Source organism: Ascaphus truei, chromosome 6 (genome assembly GCF_040206685.1).
Source record: "Ascaphus truei isolate aAscTru1 chromosome 6, aAscTru1.hap1, whole genome shotgun sequence".
NCBI lineage: Eukaryota > Metazoa > Chordata > Amphibia > Anura > Ascaphidae > Ascaphus > Ascaphus truei.
The window spans coordinates 75,899,109-75,918,566 of NC_134488.1; the positions used below are offsets into that span (position 1 = coordinate 75,899,109).

At 41.4% G+C, this 19,458-nt stretch overlaps 1 protein-coding gene across 9 annotated transcripts in view; it reads right to left on the reverse strand.

Moving 5' to 3' along the window:
• Positions 1–19,458, reverse strand: part of MORN1 (MORN repeat containing 1) — a 301,250-nt gene that overhangs the window by 266,608 nt on the left and 15,184 nt on the right. For 8 of the 9 annotated variants that reach the window (XR_012802222.1, XR_012802221.1, XR_012802223.1 and 5 more), the window contains exons 2-6: positions 18,918–18,989; positions 17,456–17,554; positions 15,669–15,779; positions 14,880–14,970; positions 6,070–6,157 (exon numbers count right to left, since the gene is read on the reverse strand). Coding sequence is in view for 6 of the 9 variants with exons in the window: in XM_075604858.1 (XP_075460973.1) it covers positions 6,070–6,157; positions 14,880–14,970; positions 15,669–15,779; positions 17,456–17,554; positions 18,918–18,989 (461 nt within the window). In the remaining 3 variants the exon portion in view is untranslated. The remainder of the gene's footprint in view (positions 1–6,069; positions 6,158–14,879; positions 14,971–15,668; positions 15,780–17,455; positions 17,555–18,917; positions 18,990–19,458) is intronic. The other variant, XM_075604857.1, reaches the window with a different exon arrangement.

The window sequence follows — 19,458 nt, forward strand, 5'->3', positions numbered from 1 at the left end:
AAGAGAAGCATCTTTACACAGGGTATGAAAACCAAAGAAAGAAAAGAAGGAAGCCCTTAAACTGTCTTCTATAAACAAATATTAGTGATAAAGCGTGATGAATAAATGGTACAAATGCTGTTCTCACTTCCTGCTAAACATATATTATCCATTATTATTTGTATAAGTCATTGGGAGGATAATGGAGCTGTACAATGAATTCCTGCACTGAAGAACTTACAGGCACATTTCTGGTCCCTGAGACAAGGGTAAATGCAGCGACTTGTCCTTTCTGCAAGGATTCAGATGCAGCTCTTTACTAGGGATCTCAGATTTAGCATCTACAAGTTTAACAGGTAACAGCCATGTGACTGTCAAAAGACAAAATACATATCAAAGGAAAACGTCAGATATCATAAGAAGGTATGTTCATCCACTGCGCGGTTCCCATGCCATTATACATAGTGACAGTAGAGCAAAGCAGAGCTTCCGTTGCTTATAATAGCAGTGGGAATTTGGGAATGAACAGCATTATTCATAATTGTGTTTCCAAATATTTTTATTTTCACTGCTTTCTATGATACCTCTGTTTTGCTTATTCTCCATGTATCTTTAACATCCGGCAGTATGTTTATTTTGATCATATTCTGCACCACCAGTGCTCTTTTCTTGTAGTTTTACTGTCAATAATAGATTTTGTATTCCCAAACTTGACATGGCTCCCTGCTACTCATTGTAAAATCACATAGCAAGACTGCAAGTTGATTGAGTCAAACGAATGATCTCTCGCTACAGACACTTGTGAAATCATGGGTTCACTCTACAATGTTGTGTCTAGCAACTGTACAGTAGCTCACTAATTGAGATATAATGCAGCACATAATTACAATCAATAGCAGTACATCACACATTAACATGGTTTTGTGATGGATTCCCAATTAGAAAAATAATGAATGTATTATTCATTATTATGTATGATACTGTATGAGATGTGTGCAAAGGTATGCAAATGGAGACTCTTTTAGGGTGAAATTATATCTGGGCTTTATTGAGCCTGTTCCTTTAGTCAGGCAAAACATACTAAAACAACAAAATAACAAACCCCTATCCCTTTGTAAGGGCTAACTTACTTTCCCAGACCCTATCTGCAGGACTGGAGGGATATTCTCATTACCAGCCTATCACCCCAAAGTCTCAGGAAGTACGATAAGCAGGTGGCCCTCCATGTCAGTCTCTGGCAGGTTGCTGGGTCCTCTGTGTCCAGGAAATATGAGTCTCTGGGTGTCTGGATGTCTTGAGCTCAGCACAGCCTTTGTACTCAAGACAGTGTCTGTGTTCAGGCTTCTCTGCTCTCCTTCACTCAGCCCAAATGTGAGTTAAGGAATCTCTCTCCTGTTTCTCACATCAGGCTTTTCTAAAAGTCCTAATCAGCCAGGTGGAGTCTGGGTGATTACCTGTGTGCAATTAACCAGCACACTTCTGCATGTAGAGGCAGTTTCTCTCACACAGTGATAAGTCCCTGTTACATACTTCCCCTGTTTGTGGGAAGCTCAGGCTTACCACGGCCAAAGCCCATCCTTCCTATCCCTGCGGCTCGAATGAGAGTAGATGGATAATGAGAACCCTCAGTCCCATTGGGAGTGGAGCCCTTACTCCAGGTCAGTAATGTCTCCTCAAGAAGGTGCTTGAGCTCAGATCTCTTCAGTCGCTCAAGGATTTTTCCCAAGCACAGTCTTTCTTCTGACCGCTTGGTCACGTATTTTCCCCTACATCGGGCAATCCTTTCTTCCCTGAGTTTAGGGTGATCACCTGCATCGGGTTTTGTAGCCAAATTCACGGGTGGTTCAAGCGGGACAGAGTTTTTATCCATACCGATTGACTCCCGTGGCGTCTCAGTTTGGTAGTTACCTAGTGTTGTACCTGTAGAAGTGTGAACACCGAAACAGTTCTGCCTCAATCTAGCCAAAGACTGTATCTCTCTAGCGGCTATCTTCATTGTGAGGAATATGGCGTGGGCCATGGGGCCACAGTAGCATGACTGTATTGGTATTGCGCTTCTCAGTCGTAATTCGGTTCTTCTTTCTTGATTTGTGTGGAAAGCCGATCATAGTACTGAGATGGCATTGTGGGTGCGCTTCCTAACATTTGACTGGAGTAAGATTACAATCTGCTTCAAATGTTCATAATTCTTTCTTTAATGTTGCATTCTCCATATGGATTGGGGAAGGTAGGCTGCATTATTATGGCTATTTATCCGACACATTTTAATTCCTCTGTAGGCAGCCTGTATCGTGAGTGCTGCAGAGCATTTGCTCAGATATATTTCTCTTTCCAACCTTGCTTGGATAAGAGCTTTGTAGTACTTCTGAATTACTCTGCTGCTTTTTTCTTTATATTTTGGAGCTCTGCAGATTTCTTTGCTCGGGCCATAGCTGCTTGCTTCAGTTTCTGGGCCTTCTTGTGCTCCCTCTTGTACCAAGTCACCTGGCCTCTAAGCTTGGCCTCTAGCAATGCTCTGGTGATGCTCAGGGTAGCTTTCAGTTTCTCATGCTGCTTTGCGGGGACACACTGGGTAATCAGACGTTCTTGCAGCACTTGTACTTCTTTAGCAGCCTGCAGATTTTCTTCCTGCAGGAATCGCTGCTTCTATTTGGCAATCTGTAGGTGTGTATGCATACCTTGCAGTTGGTTCTGCAGTAGGTGCTCTGCTTGTGTGCGTTGCTCCAATACTTCTAACTTTTCATCTTTCAGCCTTGTATTTTTTCTTCATACAGTCTCTATAATATGCAGGGCCTCCTTGTAGTCCTCCTTTCATTTACGCACTTCTGAGTTGAGACTCCCGGTCTCCTGGCATGAGACTTCTATCTCTAGGTTGAGGGTGTGAAGCTCCTTGTGAGAGACTTTAAGATCCATACTTGGACTATATGCAGTTTTTTGAGAAATGTCCAGCACCTCAGCAAGACTGTGAAGTTCCTTTTAAAGAATTCCAGTTCTGTGAGGCAACTGCTGATCTCTTCGTGTGAGGCATCCAGTTCTATGGGGAGAGGATGAACCTCATTCTGAGAGACTTCCAACTCTCCATGGCAATCGCAAACCTCTTGCTGAAAGACTGTAATCTCTTTCAGTGCCTCCTTATACTTCTGTTTCAGATTAGCAATCATTCGGTCAGACTTGCTCTGTTTTTCCTCCATGGCATCAATAGTAGTGTTCGCAGCATATAGATACGTCCTTAGATCCTCCAATTCGGTCTTGGCCGCCGAGTAAATTGCGAGCACAGTCTTTTGTAGCTTAGCATTATTTTCTCTCTCCATTTTCAATTCTTCACAGAGCAGATCACAGTTATGCCTGGCAGCTTGCAGTGAATCTTCAGGGCTGGTTAAGGGATCGTCACTCACTGGTTCCGGCTCCACTTCCCTGGTATGGTTGGTTGAGGGTTCCTCACTGTTAACACCGGACAGACACTTCATTGGGTTAAACGACTTCTGCCTTGGGCCCTCTGGATATTCTGTCCTCTGCGTGATGAATCCTCCATTTTCTCTAGGCTGTAGGGCATCTCTTACCCCCTTTTTCTCCACAAGACCGGCGGATGTGTCTGTTCCTTCCACAATAAGTGAAGCTCCGCTTTTCTTTTTCAGCCTTTTTGTTTTGGACGACTCCATACCATCAGGGACACTGGGGTCACCGTCTTTATTTGAAACTTTAGCAGCTTCACTGTATCTGACAGCTTTTCTTGCAGTTGCGTTAGCTGGCAGGAATATTCGGGGTCATAAAGACCTGTTTGTTCGGTGCATACCGAGTTTAGGCACCTCCACCATTCTTGGGGTGTTTTGTAGGTGTGACTTGGTTCGGGTTCCCCATAAGAGATATCTTCATCCTTATCCGTATCCTCAAAGTACCGGAATGGCCACTCTTCCTTGGGGTAGGGTTCATTACAGGAACGCCACATCTTGTCCTCCATTTTGGTGCAATCAGGTGTATTTTCTATCCTGACCTCGGAAGGCACTATTGCTCCTGTTTTCATTGTATTCGCTAGAACCCCAGCTGGTAGTCCTACAGGTGGACAGACTTTGCTTGCAGAGTTTGTAGCTCTCACAGGCGTCTCTGTAGACTTTTTCTTAGTTACTTTGGAAGGTTCTGAAACATCAGCAGTACTGTGCACACATTCTTTCTCATCAGCGATAGTGAATGTGCCCTTGCTAAGAAAAACCTGTGTACCTTATGACCACAGAGCATTGCTTGCTGCTGCAGTTCCTAGGCTTGTTGAAAAAAATGTTCCTCTGGCTGCAGCCCTTTTTCTGTGGACACCTAGACATCATCCTCATCATTGGAATAGGGCCTGACGGGACACTGCTCCATGTGGCTGGGCTTTACACCACGAACACATTTTCTTCCCAATTCTTGCAGAGTCTGTATTTGACTTCAGCTGGGCGGCCATTTTAAATTCCCAGGTGTTTTTTTTTCAACCAGTGGTGGGGTAGACTCCGGTCACAGCATCAGTCCCTTGTGTGGGTTACCGGCTGTCACAGTCTTCCCAGTCAAACTGTGGCGTCGTGGCTTTCTCCAGTTCAGTTGTAGTTTTCCTGCCTGGATATGTAGCCCTTTAAATCTGGTCACTTCTGCACATGATTCTTTGTTTTGTTGCTCAGGCTGTTTGCAGGAACTGTATGCAGGCAAAAGCACAAAAATTAACAGGCAGTCTCCGGGCCCCCTTTTAAATTCAAGGGTCACCTCTTATCCCAACTTCTGACACCATATGTGAGAGATGTGTGCAGAGGTATGCAAATGCAGACTCTTTTAGGGTGAAATTATATCTTGGCTTTATTGAGCAAAACATACAAAAACAACAAAATTACAAAACCCTATCCCTTTGTAAGGGTTAACTTACTTTCAAAGACCCTATCTGCAGGACTGGAGGGATCTTCCCATTACCAGCCTATCACCGCAAAGTCTCAGAAAGTACCTTAAGCAGGTGGTCCTCCATGTCAGTCTCTGGCAGGTTCCTGGGTCCTCTGTGTCCAGGAAATATAGCTGTCTGGGTGTCTGAGTGTCTGAGTGTCTTGATCTCAGCACAGCCTTTGCGCCCAAGACAGTGTCTGTGTGCAGGCTTCTCTGCTCTCCTTCTGTCAGCCCAAATGTGAGCTAAGGAATCCCTCATCTCTGTTTCTCACATCAGGCTTTTCTAAAAGTCCTAATATGCCAGGTTGAGTTTGGTTGATTACCTGTATGCAATTAACCAGTTCGCTGCTGGATTTAGAGGCAGTTTCTCTCAAACAGTGATAAATCCCTGTTACAGATACAAATGACATAAAGCTACATTAAGGAATCAGACACAGCCATAAAACATTGGGCAAGCTTGTAATTGTGGTATAAGGTTAAAGAGAGTGTTACAAATCTTGGAAAAGGGAGCTATACGTGGGAAGCCAAAAATAAGTGTAGATTCCAAGGGAAAGGTACAAAGGGATGATAGGTTGTGCAAGAGCTGGGGGAGCTACAAAGTAGAGACAACAAACTCCATATCTAGCAAGTCATCCTGGGAAAACACTATCCCTTTTCATACAAATCACAAGCCACACAGTAATAATTGGGACTTGGAGAAACAGACATGCAAAGTAATAGACCCTGTCACCCTGAGGTTGAGGCTGTTGACATCTCAACCCTGCCATATTCCTGTACTGTTTCCTGTTTGATCGTATTGGTGATTGGGACAAGCAAGGGCAGTAAGACTCCTCAAGATGAATCGCCGAATGATATGTTGCCAATCTGTATCTTTGACCCCTAGTGAAATACAGCCATGATTAAATGTTAAAGTGGGAAAAAAGCTTTGAACAGTAAGATTGAATGAAGAAAGTCATGATGGATGAAGGAGAGCAAAAACGATAATAAAAATAGGGAAAGTTAGGAAGAATTCAATAAAGGCCCTTGTACAATATACTGTGAAGCCACTTGTCTGCTGGTTAACATGCATCGTAATTGAGTAGCACTTTTCTCCAATATAGTGAATAGTGGCCAGCAGGAGAAGTAGGTGAAATGTGACCAGACATTTGTTAAAATTGATCTGTCCAGAATAATATCATAGAGTAAGCGCATTACCTCATAAATTGTTCCATCTAAACAATGAAGAACTCCATGTCCCTGTCGCTGGTCCAGCACCCAGTCTCCCTCAAAATGATCACCGTTTCTGTAATGATAAAAATGACACTCTGACAACTCTTGCTTTTAACTATTGTGAAGTAGAACAAGGCACAAGATAAGTGGCAGTCGTGAGGTGAACATAAGGCTATTTAAGAACTGAAAAAGCCAATGCGTGTACAGTATATGGAGGTGTTTTTACAAAAAAGTTGTTTTTCTGTATGTTACATTTTAGTTGCTCCTTTCATAATTATTATATATTAATTCCTGTAGCAAACCATACATGGGTAAAATAAAATTTAATTTATATCCCTGTCTCTAACTTCTAAGATTGTTTCCTTTCCCCCCATCTTGCTGATGTTTATGCTTTTGCAGTTAAGCACAGTGAAGGTTTGTGGGTACCACCTAACAATGCAAGGCATAAAAGTACAAATCTAAATGTTTGCCTCACTACACAGAGTTCTAAACAGAGCAGGGTAGGGCAATATCTAACAAATAACATATTCCTAGTGTTTCCATCTTGGAGATGAGATACTAGCATGAACCTTTTGTATTTATAAAGAGTCCATTTACATGTTTCAGAAAAGTGTATAGTGCTTTAACGGCAGACTTTAGACATGGACATGCAAACTGACTAGGGCACTATTAGGGGTCATTCTTTTTTGCATGGATTTTTCTTATGCTTTAACCTACTGAACTAGACAGCTTGTACAGCCAAGTGGAGGTAAACAAGTACAGCGAACCACCACATAAACTACCCAATGCTATGCTGTTGCACTTATGAGGAGTTTATCAATAAAATAAGAGACAAAAAATGAAATGTATTTAAAAGAAAATGTAAATATATTTGTTTATAAATAGGTGACTTCACAATATGAAGATAGGCCATACATGGGATGGAATATTTCAATCTAATTCCAAAAGTAATCACCTCTCAATATCACATTAAAAAATGTATCTACCATACCAACATACAAATACAATTAAAAAAACAACGCTTATTAATAAACCATACCATATCGTTTCCCCCACTAGATGTGTGGTGGCAGCCGCGTAGCCTTGTCCAGTACCAAAATAAAATAAGGTAATTGAAAAAATATGTTTCACCAGAACGTGGAACCCTTGGTTCGAAAACCACAAATACCCAACATTTGGCCAGACAATAATACTCCTGTGACCCAACACACTAACAGGACACAAAACTAGAGAGAGTGCCTTTGTGACGCATGTTTACTCCAGAAAGAATCCTGGCTAATGAACATTATCAAGAGTGTTATTGTTCAGCTTTAAATATATATATGTGAATTATAACTACAGTGTTTCCCTCCTCCAACCCCCTTCCCTAACCTCTAATGCTGATTTGACATTATGTACCCCCCCCCCCCCCCTGCTAATCCCTCTCCCCTCTTATTTTATACCCCTCTCCCAGTTTTCTAAATAAACATTTTCATGGGGGGGGTGTGGGGGGACAACGCTTATGAGTCAAACTTCAATGTATTTTGGAGGAGACGAAACGATTCAAGGTGGCGATTATCCAAAACTACAGCACTAATTTAATCTGATGAGGATGTATTACCCTTAAAATGCATAATATAAATGTATTATCCTTAAAGTGCATAAATAATTGTATATTCTTGTATAACTTAACCATGCTTCGTCAGCAGTTGAAATTTAAAGTACGTGTCCACACGTTGAAAGCCAAATCCATCTTACCAACAATTCTGAGGCCTATTCTGACCACACCCTGCTTATAATTTACATAGCATCTCTACAATGAAAGGGTTTTCAGCGAGTAAGTCTTAAAGAGACCCAAGGTTTAACCATGTAAAATTCACTCACTGGGTAACAAGCTTTGTGCTACTTTTTGTTTAAGAGAAAAATAAAAAAGGAACACATTGTATTTTTCATATGTGTGTCCATGTCTGGAATTTTCATATCAGTAGCCTAACAATTCAATGATGCTTGATGAGCCCTGTAACAGGGACATAGCCCTGTTTAAATAAAGCAGCATCAGAGCTCTGACAATCCAGCAGAGAGATAGTAAATTGCAGCCACTCAATTACCTAGTCTCCACCTGGACTAATGAGAGCTCTGTAAAAAGCCTCATGTGTGACACATGAGAGATATTACTTAGCTCACATTTGGGCTGACATAAGGAGAAAGAGGACTGCAAATATTTCCATTGCCCACAACTGGGCAGACCTGAGGCAAATATGATGTCTTGATGCACACAGAAGGACTGTATGCTGACAGCAAGACAAGGGGACAAGACCTCTATACCTGGACACATAGAGTGCCATAGCACCTAAGGATGCTGACCCAGGAGAACAGAGCGGCCTTCACCTACAGCAACAACAGAAACAGAAAACAGACGGGGGGGGGTAGAAAAGTACCCAATAGGACTATGGACGATACCATAAGCCTAGTGAAATAAGTACCTCAGGATATCATACAGAGGTGTATGGGTCGAAAAGGAGTGGCGAAAAGAGTACAAACATACTGGAGGAGGGAAGAGCCCTTATATAAATGACTTGGTTAGTTTGTCAGAGGGTCAAAACAGATGAAGCAAAGGCTGGGGTATGCTATCAAGAGGGAATAAGTTGAAGGTAAAATGATATAATGGATTGACATAATACAAGTAAATGTTTACAAGTTGAGTTGAAGGTTCAAGTGTTACTATATTAAAAATAAAAAGGAAATAATGCAAATCAAATATTGTATAGAACATAAAGAGATACCTGTATAAGAATCTGCTACATTATGCATGTTAAAAATATACTGTATGTACAAGTCTGCAGAATTTCCAATAAAAATATTTTACAAAATAAAAAAAAACAACAGAAACAGATAAGAGACTTTCTTGTTGGACTGTTGAATATATATATATATATATATATATATATATATATATATATATATATATATATATATATATATATATATATATATATATATATATATATATATATATATATATATATATATATCGTCAGAAACAGGGCACAAAAATAAGGGTAAAGGAAGGGTGCATACTGTCTAAAAAGATACAGAAAAAGGAAGAAAAGTGCCTGTCGCTTATATATATATATAAATATATATATATATCAAATATTCCTGTATGCTCATTTGCATGTCTTAGGCAGGTCTGCAACCCCGCCTTTCACCATTATCACCCAGCACACAGCACTTCCACTGCAGCAAGGGATTCTGGGAAATTACATGCAAATGGGCACAGCAGGGCCCCGCTTCTCGGTGCTTCGATTTTCGAGAAGGGGGCCGCCATCTTTGATCCTCAGTCGCGCATGTGCAGAATGGGCGGTTGCACCCGGCGCGCATGCGCAGACCGGTGTCTGCGCGCGCATACCGTAGTTTGCGCGCGCAGACCATAGGCCGCGCATGCGCAGAACGGCAAAAACACCATTCTGTGCATGCACAGAACTGAAATCTATACGGCGGGCCCCTGGAACGGAACCCGCCGTATACCCGGGGCCCTGCTGTATATATATATATATATATATATATATATATATATATATATATAGTCAGTGTTCGACAAACCTATACATTTGCACGCCCTGGGCGAGTGGATTTTACATCGTGGCGAGCTCCTATTGGCCCAAGCAGCACACGTTTGGTACTAGGTGGCGAGTAGATTTTTTTGTTTGGCGAGTAGATTTTTTGGTGATTTGTCGACCACTGTATATAGTGATACCATCACTGTCCTCTAGGGGCTGGAACAGTGCAGTAAGTGTGCTTTCCAGTCCACAGAGAGTTAATTCCTCAAAGAGAAGCCAGCAGCAGCTGCTAAGTAATGGAGTTAGTACCAGGACCATCCTTCCTCTAATTATAGAGGTAAATAAGGATTTTAACCAGTTAGTGTTAGGACCTGCAATATTATGGTCATGCCTTGAAAGTGTCTCGCAGGCTTATACGCTTTGGCCAAAGGGTTAACTAAATGACCCCTTTTTCAGAGATATATAGGTATTTCACTGTGTATTTTTGTCACATTGGATATTGCTCTGGACTTCTTTGTTTCTTGTTTTAACTAATGGAGTTAATCAGCCTGGTCTGAGTGAACAAGGAAGTGGTTTAAAAGACAGACTGAAAGCTGCTATGCTGAGAGACTGTTTTCCCCAGAGAAGGAGGGGATATAGAAAGTGCTCCCCAGCTGCGGAAGCTGGTACAGAGGACCTACAGAGGAGTTTCTATGGGCTCAACGTGGGGCTGAGTTCCCCTAGGAAGAAAGGACGAGAGACCGTGCTGAAGCGGTGACATCTGCTCCAAAGGACTGATAGATAAGCAAAAACACTTTATTGTTGTATGCAGTGACTGTGTTACACTGTGGCATATGCCAGGGCATGTTTTGGCCTGGGAACCAGGTTAGCTGGCCATCCAGTTAACAAGCTAAACTACGGTTTAGTTAGTTTTCCCTAAAGGGAATAGGTGTTATTTTTATGTGTTGTTTTGATTTAAAGGGACGGTGGGCCTGTTAGCATATGATTTAATCCCTGTAAATAAACTCCACGATAGAGAAGTACCATGTTTCCTGCCTTTATCTGGGACTAAAATATGCTACTACATGGTGTGGGCATCACAATTGCGGGCAGTCCAAAAGGCACTGAGCAGCAGAAACTGTGGTTTTGAAAATAAATGCAGGGATTTAAAATGGCCACCCAACTGAAGTGAAAAGCAAGCAAAGTCTGTCCCACTGTGTATGACCAGTTGTGCTTACAACATACACAGAGAATGTGTGAAGTGGGGATGCAATAGCACCCAGAGGTCAGTAGATGAAGATATGTTAAGGTGCTGAACCCAAGCAGAAAAAACTAATTTTTTTCTGAAGAAATGAGCTACAGCCCAGAGCGTTTGGCGCAATAGTCACGGGAATGACGACCAGCCTAGAGAGGACAAATGCTACCGCTACCGCCATATACAGAGAGCCGAACGAATCAGAGAAAACAAGTACTGACTGGAAACTATACTATATGTCATGTCCCAGAAAGATATGCAAAGATATGCAAAACTTCATCACAGAGTTAGAAGTTTCTAAGCAAGAGGCTCGCACGCTCAAAGCAGAGCTGGAACTCTCACGCCATGAGGTCTACGCTCTCAGCACAGAGGTCTATGAATTGAAGGATGCTTGAGAGACGGTAAAAAGAGCAAATATAAGTCTGAGACAGAAAAATTCAGACTTGATTGACCAGATCAGTGGAGGGGATAAGAAACTTAACCAAGCAGAAAAAAAAGTGATAAAGCAATTGATCTAGGAAAAGATAGAAGTGCAGGAAGCACTACAGAATACAGAGAGGGTGCAACGTGTCTCCCTGGAGCAGCACACACATGCAGCGCACCTACGGCAGAGCAAGCTGCAAGAGCTATGTTCAAGTCTGCAAGCGGCCAAGGAGAAACAGACAGAATCAGAGGAGAAGCAGCGAGTTCTACAGGAAGCAAGTGTCCGGCTTCTCACAAAGTACAAGTGCTACAGGAATGGCTGAATACCCAGTGTGTCCCCACAGAGCAGTATGAGGAGCTGAAGGCCATGCTGCATGTCACCAGAGCATCACTGGAGGCGGAGCTTAGATGCCAGGTGACTCTGTATGAGAGGGAGCGGGAAAAGGTCCAGAAACTGAAGCAAGAGATGGAGAAGCAGAAAACTGCTCCATCCCCATGAGTCAGTACGCCAAGGAGAAAGAGGCCTGGAAAACAGAAGCAGCGACGATCCTAGCGACAAAAACTGCAGAGCTCCGCGGTATGATGAAGGATACGTGGAGGCAAACTCAGAGTGACCACATTGAAGAGATGGAGGCGCTAAGGAGAATTGCAAGATGTTTTCAAGAGACAGCAGTTTCTCGCTGAAGCACTAAACTTGCTGCAGGCCAGAAATGAATTAAAGGAAATAGATTTTAATATTGCTCTGAATCATCTGGCAGATGTGGAACCGCGATTCAACGCCAAAGAAGCTGAACTACTGATGCAGCGGCCGTTATTCGAACACTTCACGCGTCATGTACATCGGAATCCCGATTTGAAACCGCGGGATGAATTCCAGCCTTCCCGCACTAAGATGTGAGCGCGGCGAGTGCAGAAAAAACGAATTTGAGTGTTCTGGCTTTTCAAAACATGAAAATGACACAGTAGCACAGTACTGTACACATTACAATTCATCCATTTTATTGCAAACGAAGAAACAGAATCCATAAAATTCAAAGAAAACATCCACGAAAAGCGCGGGTGTCTGGGGCGATTGGATGCGTTCATGCTGCGTGGGGAACAGCAGAGAACTCAAAATCGGCGCCGTGATGTGTTCGAATAACAGCCGCTGCATCAGTAGCAGCTGCACTGAATGGAAAAAGAAATGCAGAAGGACAGCTTCAAGACTTGAGGAAGGACCTGGAGTCTGAGCGTGCTGGCCGCAAGATGGCAGAGAAACAAAAGCACGACCTGGGCAATGAGCTCGAGGCTTTGAAGACTGAGCGGGACACTACGTTGGACTCTACTGCTGCCCAGCAGGAGGTTTCTCAGCTGAAGTTGGAGAAAATGGTATTGGCCCGGCCCAAGCGTCTGTATCCCACAGAAACTAATGCCCGTGAAGACATGGGTACAGGGAGAGCTGGGGACACCGCTCAATTGAAAAATAAGATGACAAAGTTTGAACCGCCTGAGCAAGTGAGGTGCTCCAGGAAGTGTGACTGTAATACCTTTGCAGTACTACAGTCTACTTTCCACAAGGCATGGAATGGGAAGGCCAAGTTGCGATGAGTAGCACAGTAAGAATCCAGTCATACTGCAGTGCCCATGGGACCCAAAGTGGATTCCTTGCCATAAGGGCAGCCACTGTGAAGAGACAGTCAGGAATGGGATGGAAGTGTGTCCGCGATCGTAAGATGAGAAAGACCTCACAGATTGTCCAGCGACACTCCCAACAGAGTAAGTTAAGGAGTCAAGACAGAAAGGCCCAAGCCTACGAGTCTGCCGACTGTCTGGCGTCATGGGGTGCACTTTGGGTTAATAAGAATCCCACCTAAGTTGAAGTATTGAAGATAAATGGTGTGGAAACCAACACTGAAGGTATGCTTATGGAGAAAGGTCCATCACTGCTAAAGCAGAGTTGCTGTCTTCACAAAAGAAGGTCAAACAGTCACTCGCGAGTGTATGCAATAAGCTGACCGAGGTCAAGGCTCTTCTTCAGGGTAGGGGAGACTCTGAGCACAAGAGGAAGAAGACAGAGATGCATCTTCAGGATAGCAGATCAAGGTCCCAGAGTGGCATATAGTCCTGGCAGAGAGAGTTAATAGACAGAAGGATGCTCAGGAGCCTTTGCAAAGAGGGACACAACAAAAGCAGAGCTTCAACCTTAAACTCAAACTGGCACAAGACAAAGAGGTAACGAGGTTCCAGTCTGCAGGCCCAGAAGGCCTAGTACATGCCCCGAAGAAAAAAAATCTACAACTGGAAGGCAAGGAAAAAGTACAAACATTTAAAATGAGCTCGGATTGATCCTCCATGTGAACAAATCCAACAAATAAAAATATTGGTCTCATATGATCTATTCACGTAATACATAGTGGCTCATGTTTGTTTTTTTATTGGAGCGGTGCCCAATAAACTTATAAAGAAGTAGATTCAGTATGTCACTGATATAGAGGCAACAAGCATAGATAAGTTTCATGGTGTAGATTTCAACTCTCCAAGTGCCCTGTCTTCTTTGGGATATCCCTGTTCTCAGATAGCACTGTCACATTGGTGCCACTTGCCTCTGTTGAATAGATCACACCTGTTGCTGTTTCTGTGCCAATCCAAAACAAATGAGGAGCCAAGGAAAGGAAACATGTGACATGTGGCCAGTTGTGACTGCCAGAGAGCCAGCTTGCATTACACTGGAAGCTTTAGAAACCCATTTGGAATGCATGACGTCAAAACATTTGTTGCATAAGAATACAAACCATACACACTGTGTGATGATATCCTTCTGGCAGACGTATATAGCATGGGATCACCTAAATCACACGTTATGTGTTTACTAGACAAAAATGCCAACTTGCTTGACACGTGCAGTTCATCTGCACACTGAGTACCACACCATATCATTCTTTTTATTTTTTTAGTATGACATTTCTGCGCAAAAGGAATGAAAGCATGAGTTAGGAAAGTAAAACATTGTCCCCAATGTTCCTCAGAAGTGATCAGCCAAATCCAAGTGCAGGCACTACAGCATATGTAATAAAACTGGTTGCCAAATATTATATAGTAGAGCAACTTCATTTAAGAATAATTTTTCCCCAAAATTACAACATGAAAGACCTCAGAGAAATCACAGATTTATACCTCAAAAACCACCAACGTTGTTTTCATGTGACTTTAGGTATGGCCCTTTCCCACACAAAAAAAAAATGAATAAAGTTTAATGAATAAAGTTTCCTCGTGGTCAGACCACTGCTTCTTCTAAAAGCAAAGAAGTCACAATCAGCCTTGAAGTTCCCATAACTAACAAGTAAGGTTTGTTATTTTTATACACACTAAAGTGTCTGGTTTGTATTGAAGTAATAACCTGATCGTGTGCAGTATACTCAGAATAAAAAGCTAGTTAAGAAGTCTTTTCATTTATGTTTTACAGGTTTACTATCAACATATTCCCACCTGTTATATCTCCATACCCCAGTTACTAAAAGTAATGCAATTCCAGTAGAGTGATTATTTAAAAAAAAAAAAAAAAAAACATTGTGCAAGTCTCTCTTATCGGCTAAGACAGAGAAGTCTACTTGACTACTCACTTAAAGCTCATTTGTCCTTCTCCATTTTTCTTGTTTTTGTGAAAGGCTCCACTGTAGGTTTGTCCTTTATGGTCCACCAACAAACCATGTCCTGTATGATGAGAAGAGTGGTTTCATATGAAAAAGAGAATGGAAATTATTAGCATTTTTTTTTTGTTTCAATCTTTTTTATTGATTTAAGAATAACATAACAGAATTACTGTACTATGTTTTACATGGGAAAGATACATCTATATCAGGATATTTTATACATACACGTGTTTATATTGCACTGCATAAGTTTCATACAGTATTTCTTGTTTTCTCCTTATCTTTGGACAGAATTGTGTATATCCTTCATTTTAAATTTGTATTGCCGCGTAACAAGTCTTTTGGGGGGGCTAAAAAGGATAGGGTAAGAATAGAGAAAGTAAAGGAAGGGTCCAAAGGGAGAAAGGGATGGGAGAGGGTGGAGACTATGGGGAGATAGGGACGAGGGAGAGGGGGGCGGCTACTAGACAGAGTAAAGTAATGATTTGCATTTTTAACTTTACAATGTAACCACTCATGTATGGGATGACCCAAAATAATGATGATTTTTCTTTTTTATCGTACTGGAAGAAAAGGGAGTAAAGTACACAAAGTCCCATTGAATCAATCTGTACAGGAACACCTCCTCAATCACAGGTCAGTGTTTTAGCAACAGGTCTATGCCTTGTCAGTCACAAATCATCTCCTCATTTCCCCATAATAGCAGCACTTGAAGATGAAGAAGTTATCAGTATAACTAGTCTGTGCTGTATTACGCACCTGCTCTAATTCCTAAGACAAACTCTCCTTCATATCTTCCCCCGTCTTTGTACTGCATCACGCCATGACCATGGAGTTCCCCGCTCCGGAACTCCCCAGAATAGATATTTCCTGGAATATGTAACACAAGTGTACCAAATAAATGTTGTTTTCTAATTGTGAGACGGTAGAAGTCTTTCAACATCAGGTCAAAAGCTAACAAGTTAGATAGGTGACACAATAATCCATTCGGTGCCGTTAAAGGTCTAAATAATGACCCATAGCAATTACTAAAAGAGGGCCTGGAATAGTCAATCAGTAAAAGGTTAAGACTTGTTAAGTTGTGTGTATTCATTATATTTATCTGCGACTGCTGTACCCAGTAGACGTTACTGAAAGTTAAGCATAAAAATATATTGGCAAATGAAAACAAGCTGCCCTTACAAGAAGACTCTTTATGCTAACTAGTCTGAACTTAGTCGGCATCAATAGTCATGTATGATCGATCCACTGTGCCCTAGGTGCTGTATTGATTTAAAGATCGAATTCAACCATATTGTAAATTATTTGTGTTAAGTGATCAACGTTGGTTAAACATATGTGTTGTTAAGTTTGTATAAAAATATGTTGTATTTTATTATAAAAATATTTTTTATAAAAATAACTCACAAAAAGAGACAATTTAAAACGACAAAATGTGTTACAAGAAGCAAAATACAGAGAAACCGGTGTCATTTTCTTCAAAATAATGGAAGGCTTCTTAAAACAAATGTTGGGTAAAGTGTGCAGTGTTAACAACCCCTCAACTGCCAACGGGGCTTTCAAGGCATTGCCAGCCCATGTAGTGCTGAATGGGATAACACTGCAGGAAGCCAGTTGCTTTCAAAATGCTCACTTTTCTTCATAGGCACAAGTGACGGCAGGAAATGCTCCAATTGGAGCAAACCATTTCAATGGCTGTGTAATGACAATGCATAATCACGTTTAATTGAAAGAATTAAATGCAAGATTTTATTATTAAGAGTTAATATTGTAATAATGTTTTCTTATCTGAAAAGGTATCAAAAGCATAACAAGAAAGTGACCATATTTAGAGCATAAAGGAGCAAAACCAAATATGTATCATCTTACATTTAAGTTATCTATAACAGTTATTATATTGTAGTAAAAAGTTAGCACATATGTTATTGTTTTTTTTTCTTTGACCAGAGTCTCCTTTGAACACAAACGTACTTGCAAACATAAGGAAGAGCCCAGTTTTATGGAAATTGTACTTTAATGCCTTCACGTGCTTTGAGGTAATCGGTCCACCACCGCAGCAACCCCACTATCTTCTGTCTCCCTATCTGTAGTGTCTCCCCAGATCTGAATTAGAACAATCAACCAAAAAGCAAAAGGCTCTACACCCAAGTACTGATCCACCCTGCCTTTCTTCTTTATACCAAAACCACTAGCGGCTTCTGCCAGATCAATAAAAGTGTTTTCTTTAGCACCAAAAAGGCACCCATCCAAACTTAGAATTAACTGCCTGCAAAATGTCCTTCTTTATTTTAAATTAAGCCATATGTTTGTAAAAGCTGGCCCCTGCTGCATCTGAAAGCATATGAAAGGCTTTATTTTCATGGCTCTCCATAAATTACTCTGCATACCAATATTCAGCACAAGCGGTTCAGATATTACACCCATTAAAAAATCATGTTTCCAATGGAAATTCTGACAGATTCTTCCCATTGATAAAACACCGACATGCCTTCAACGACAGACGTTTTGTGTTTTCTACTTAATGAGACAATGAGACAGGAACTAACCAGAAGATGCCCAGTACCGCAATCCATTGCCATTAATTTCTCCATTCACAAACTCCCCTTCATAGTAACTTCCATCCTTGAATAAAAGCTTCCCGTGACCTGCAAATAAAACAAAGTATGTTCTTAGTTAAGCAGCAGTCTTTGCAGCAGCAGCAGACCCTCAACCCCTTTAAAAAATAAGCAACATTTTTTAAAAGCAGTTTCTCATGACTTTCCTACAGTATCTTCTCTTTATATTATGTTGAATTGTTAAGATTATGCATACATTTCTAACTTTCTTCCAGACACAATGGCCAACTAGTCCTCTTATACAGTATAAGCAATAGTGGGGGAAAAGTCATTAATGTCATGCCTACTTTTAAACGCTATTTGTTTTTTTCTGATCTCTTCAACTCCCTTAACAGTGACTACTGAATAATCAAACAAATGATATTAATATGAAGTAATGTTTGCTAAAAGAGACAAGAAGCATTGAGATCAGGGATTCAGTAGTCAATCTCTATAGGCAGAGGAAAGCATATTCCTTCTGTGCTGCCGTGGGTTTGGATGCCAACTATTCCCAGGCTGAAGGGTCAGGTTGATCTAGACCACTTTTTGTGGTTGTCTTTCTAAAAATCCCATGATTCTTTGTGAAGTGAAACAAAGTAGAACTGAATCGACCTGACTGGCTGGCATGAGCCCAGTTGGTGACACTCTCTGTGGGGCTTTGCAAGCTCTAAACTACAGGTGAGATTCACATGCCTCTGAAACGGGTTAGCGCACCGCATTTCCATGTTATCGGTCATTCACATCAATGCAAGTTAGCATAGGATCACGGTGCAAAAACCTATATTGGAGGTTAGTGAATCTCAGTTCATGTAGAAAGCTTCATACAGGTTTAGACCTGGCAGATTTTTTGACATTGCAAAATGGGGAATATGATAGCCCAATACACAGAACAAGATAAATATATATTATTTTTTTTAAAAGAGAGGGGAAAAAACTGAACGTGAAAAATGTGTAAAAAGCAGCAATGAAGTTTTTTTCAATAGCTTTTTTTATCCCTTACCCGAACCACTAGAGCTTTTCCAGTTCCCGAGCAATCAAGAACTTTGTCCACCAGGTCAGAATACTGCCCAATGGACGCAACATGGATGCAGGGTCAGGGCTCGGCCCAGCGACAAATAGAAACATCATCGGGAGATGGTGGCACTGGCAGCCATGTTGGTCATTTTGAAAAGGAAACTACAAAAATGTTGAAGTCCAGCAACCAGGGAGTCCCCAGAGGTCAGAGGGACCACGCTTCAGGTAAGGTAAAAACAAATAAGTTATTGTTTTTGGGGTGGGGGATTGTTGCATGAAGAGTTATCATTCTAATTTTGTCTTTTGCACATTTTTTGTTGCTGAATGAATTCTACTTTAAAAAAAATAAATGTAAATACAGATTTGCCATGTGATGAGGCAGAGCGACTATCATCCTTACCATGTTTTTTGCCACTTTTCCATTCACCTTCATAGCGGAAAAATGAATTTGCATAAACGTACAGTCCATATCCTGAAAACAAATGATAAGCAAGTTTCAAATGAGCAATGTAATCTAAGGTATCCTGTTCAGAGCGATCCAAGTTCAGTACTCAATGAGCATCAGCACGACAGGATTTCAGTGTCTTACCTTAGTGATACTTAAAAATAAGTTAATTACAATTTAATTAGAGAAATCTTGAAACCCTAGCCATGTTGCAGGCCTGAGGCTGGACCATTTTATTTGTGTTACCAAATACCTCACTCAACAAACAATGTGATGTGATTGTGTGTCAGGATCTTGGATATTTGGTTTTAAAGCAGCAGTCCTGGAGATCCTTCTTTTATTTTTACTTTAATTTTGCAGCAGGGGGTCTCTGGAGCTGAACCGCATTAATTTCAGCTGCGGGGACACACTGCTTTCCGAGATATTTACCTCGGAAGTGGGTCCCAGTAGCTGTCCAGACAGGGCCAGTCGGGGCTATTAATATAGCGGCTTTTAA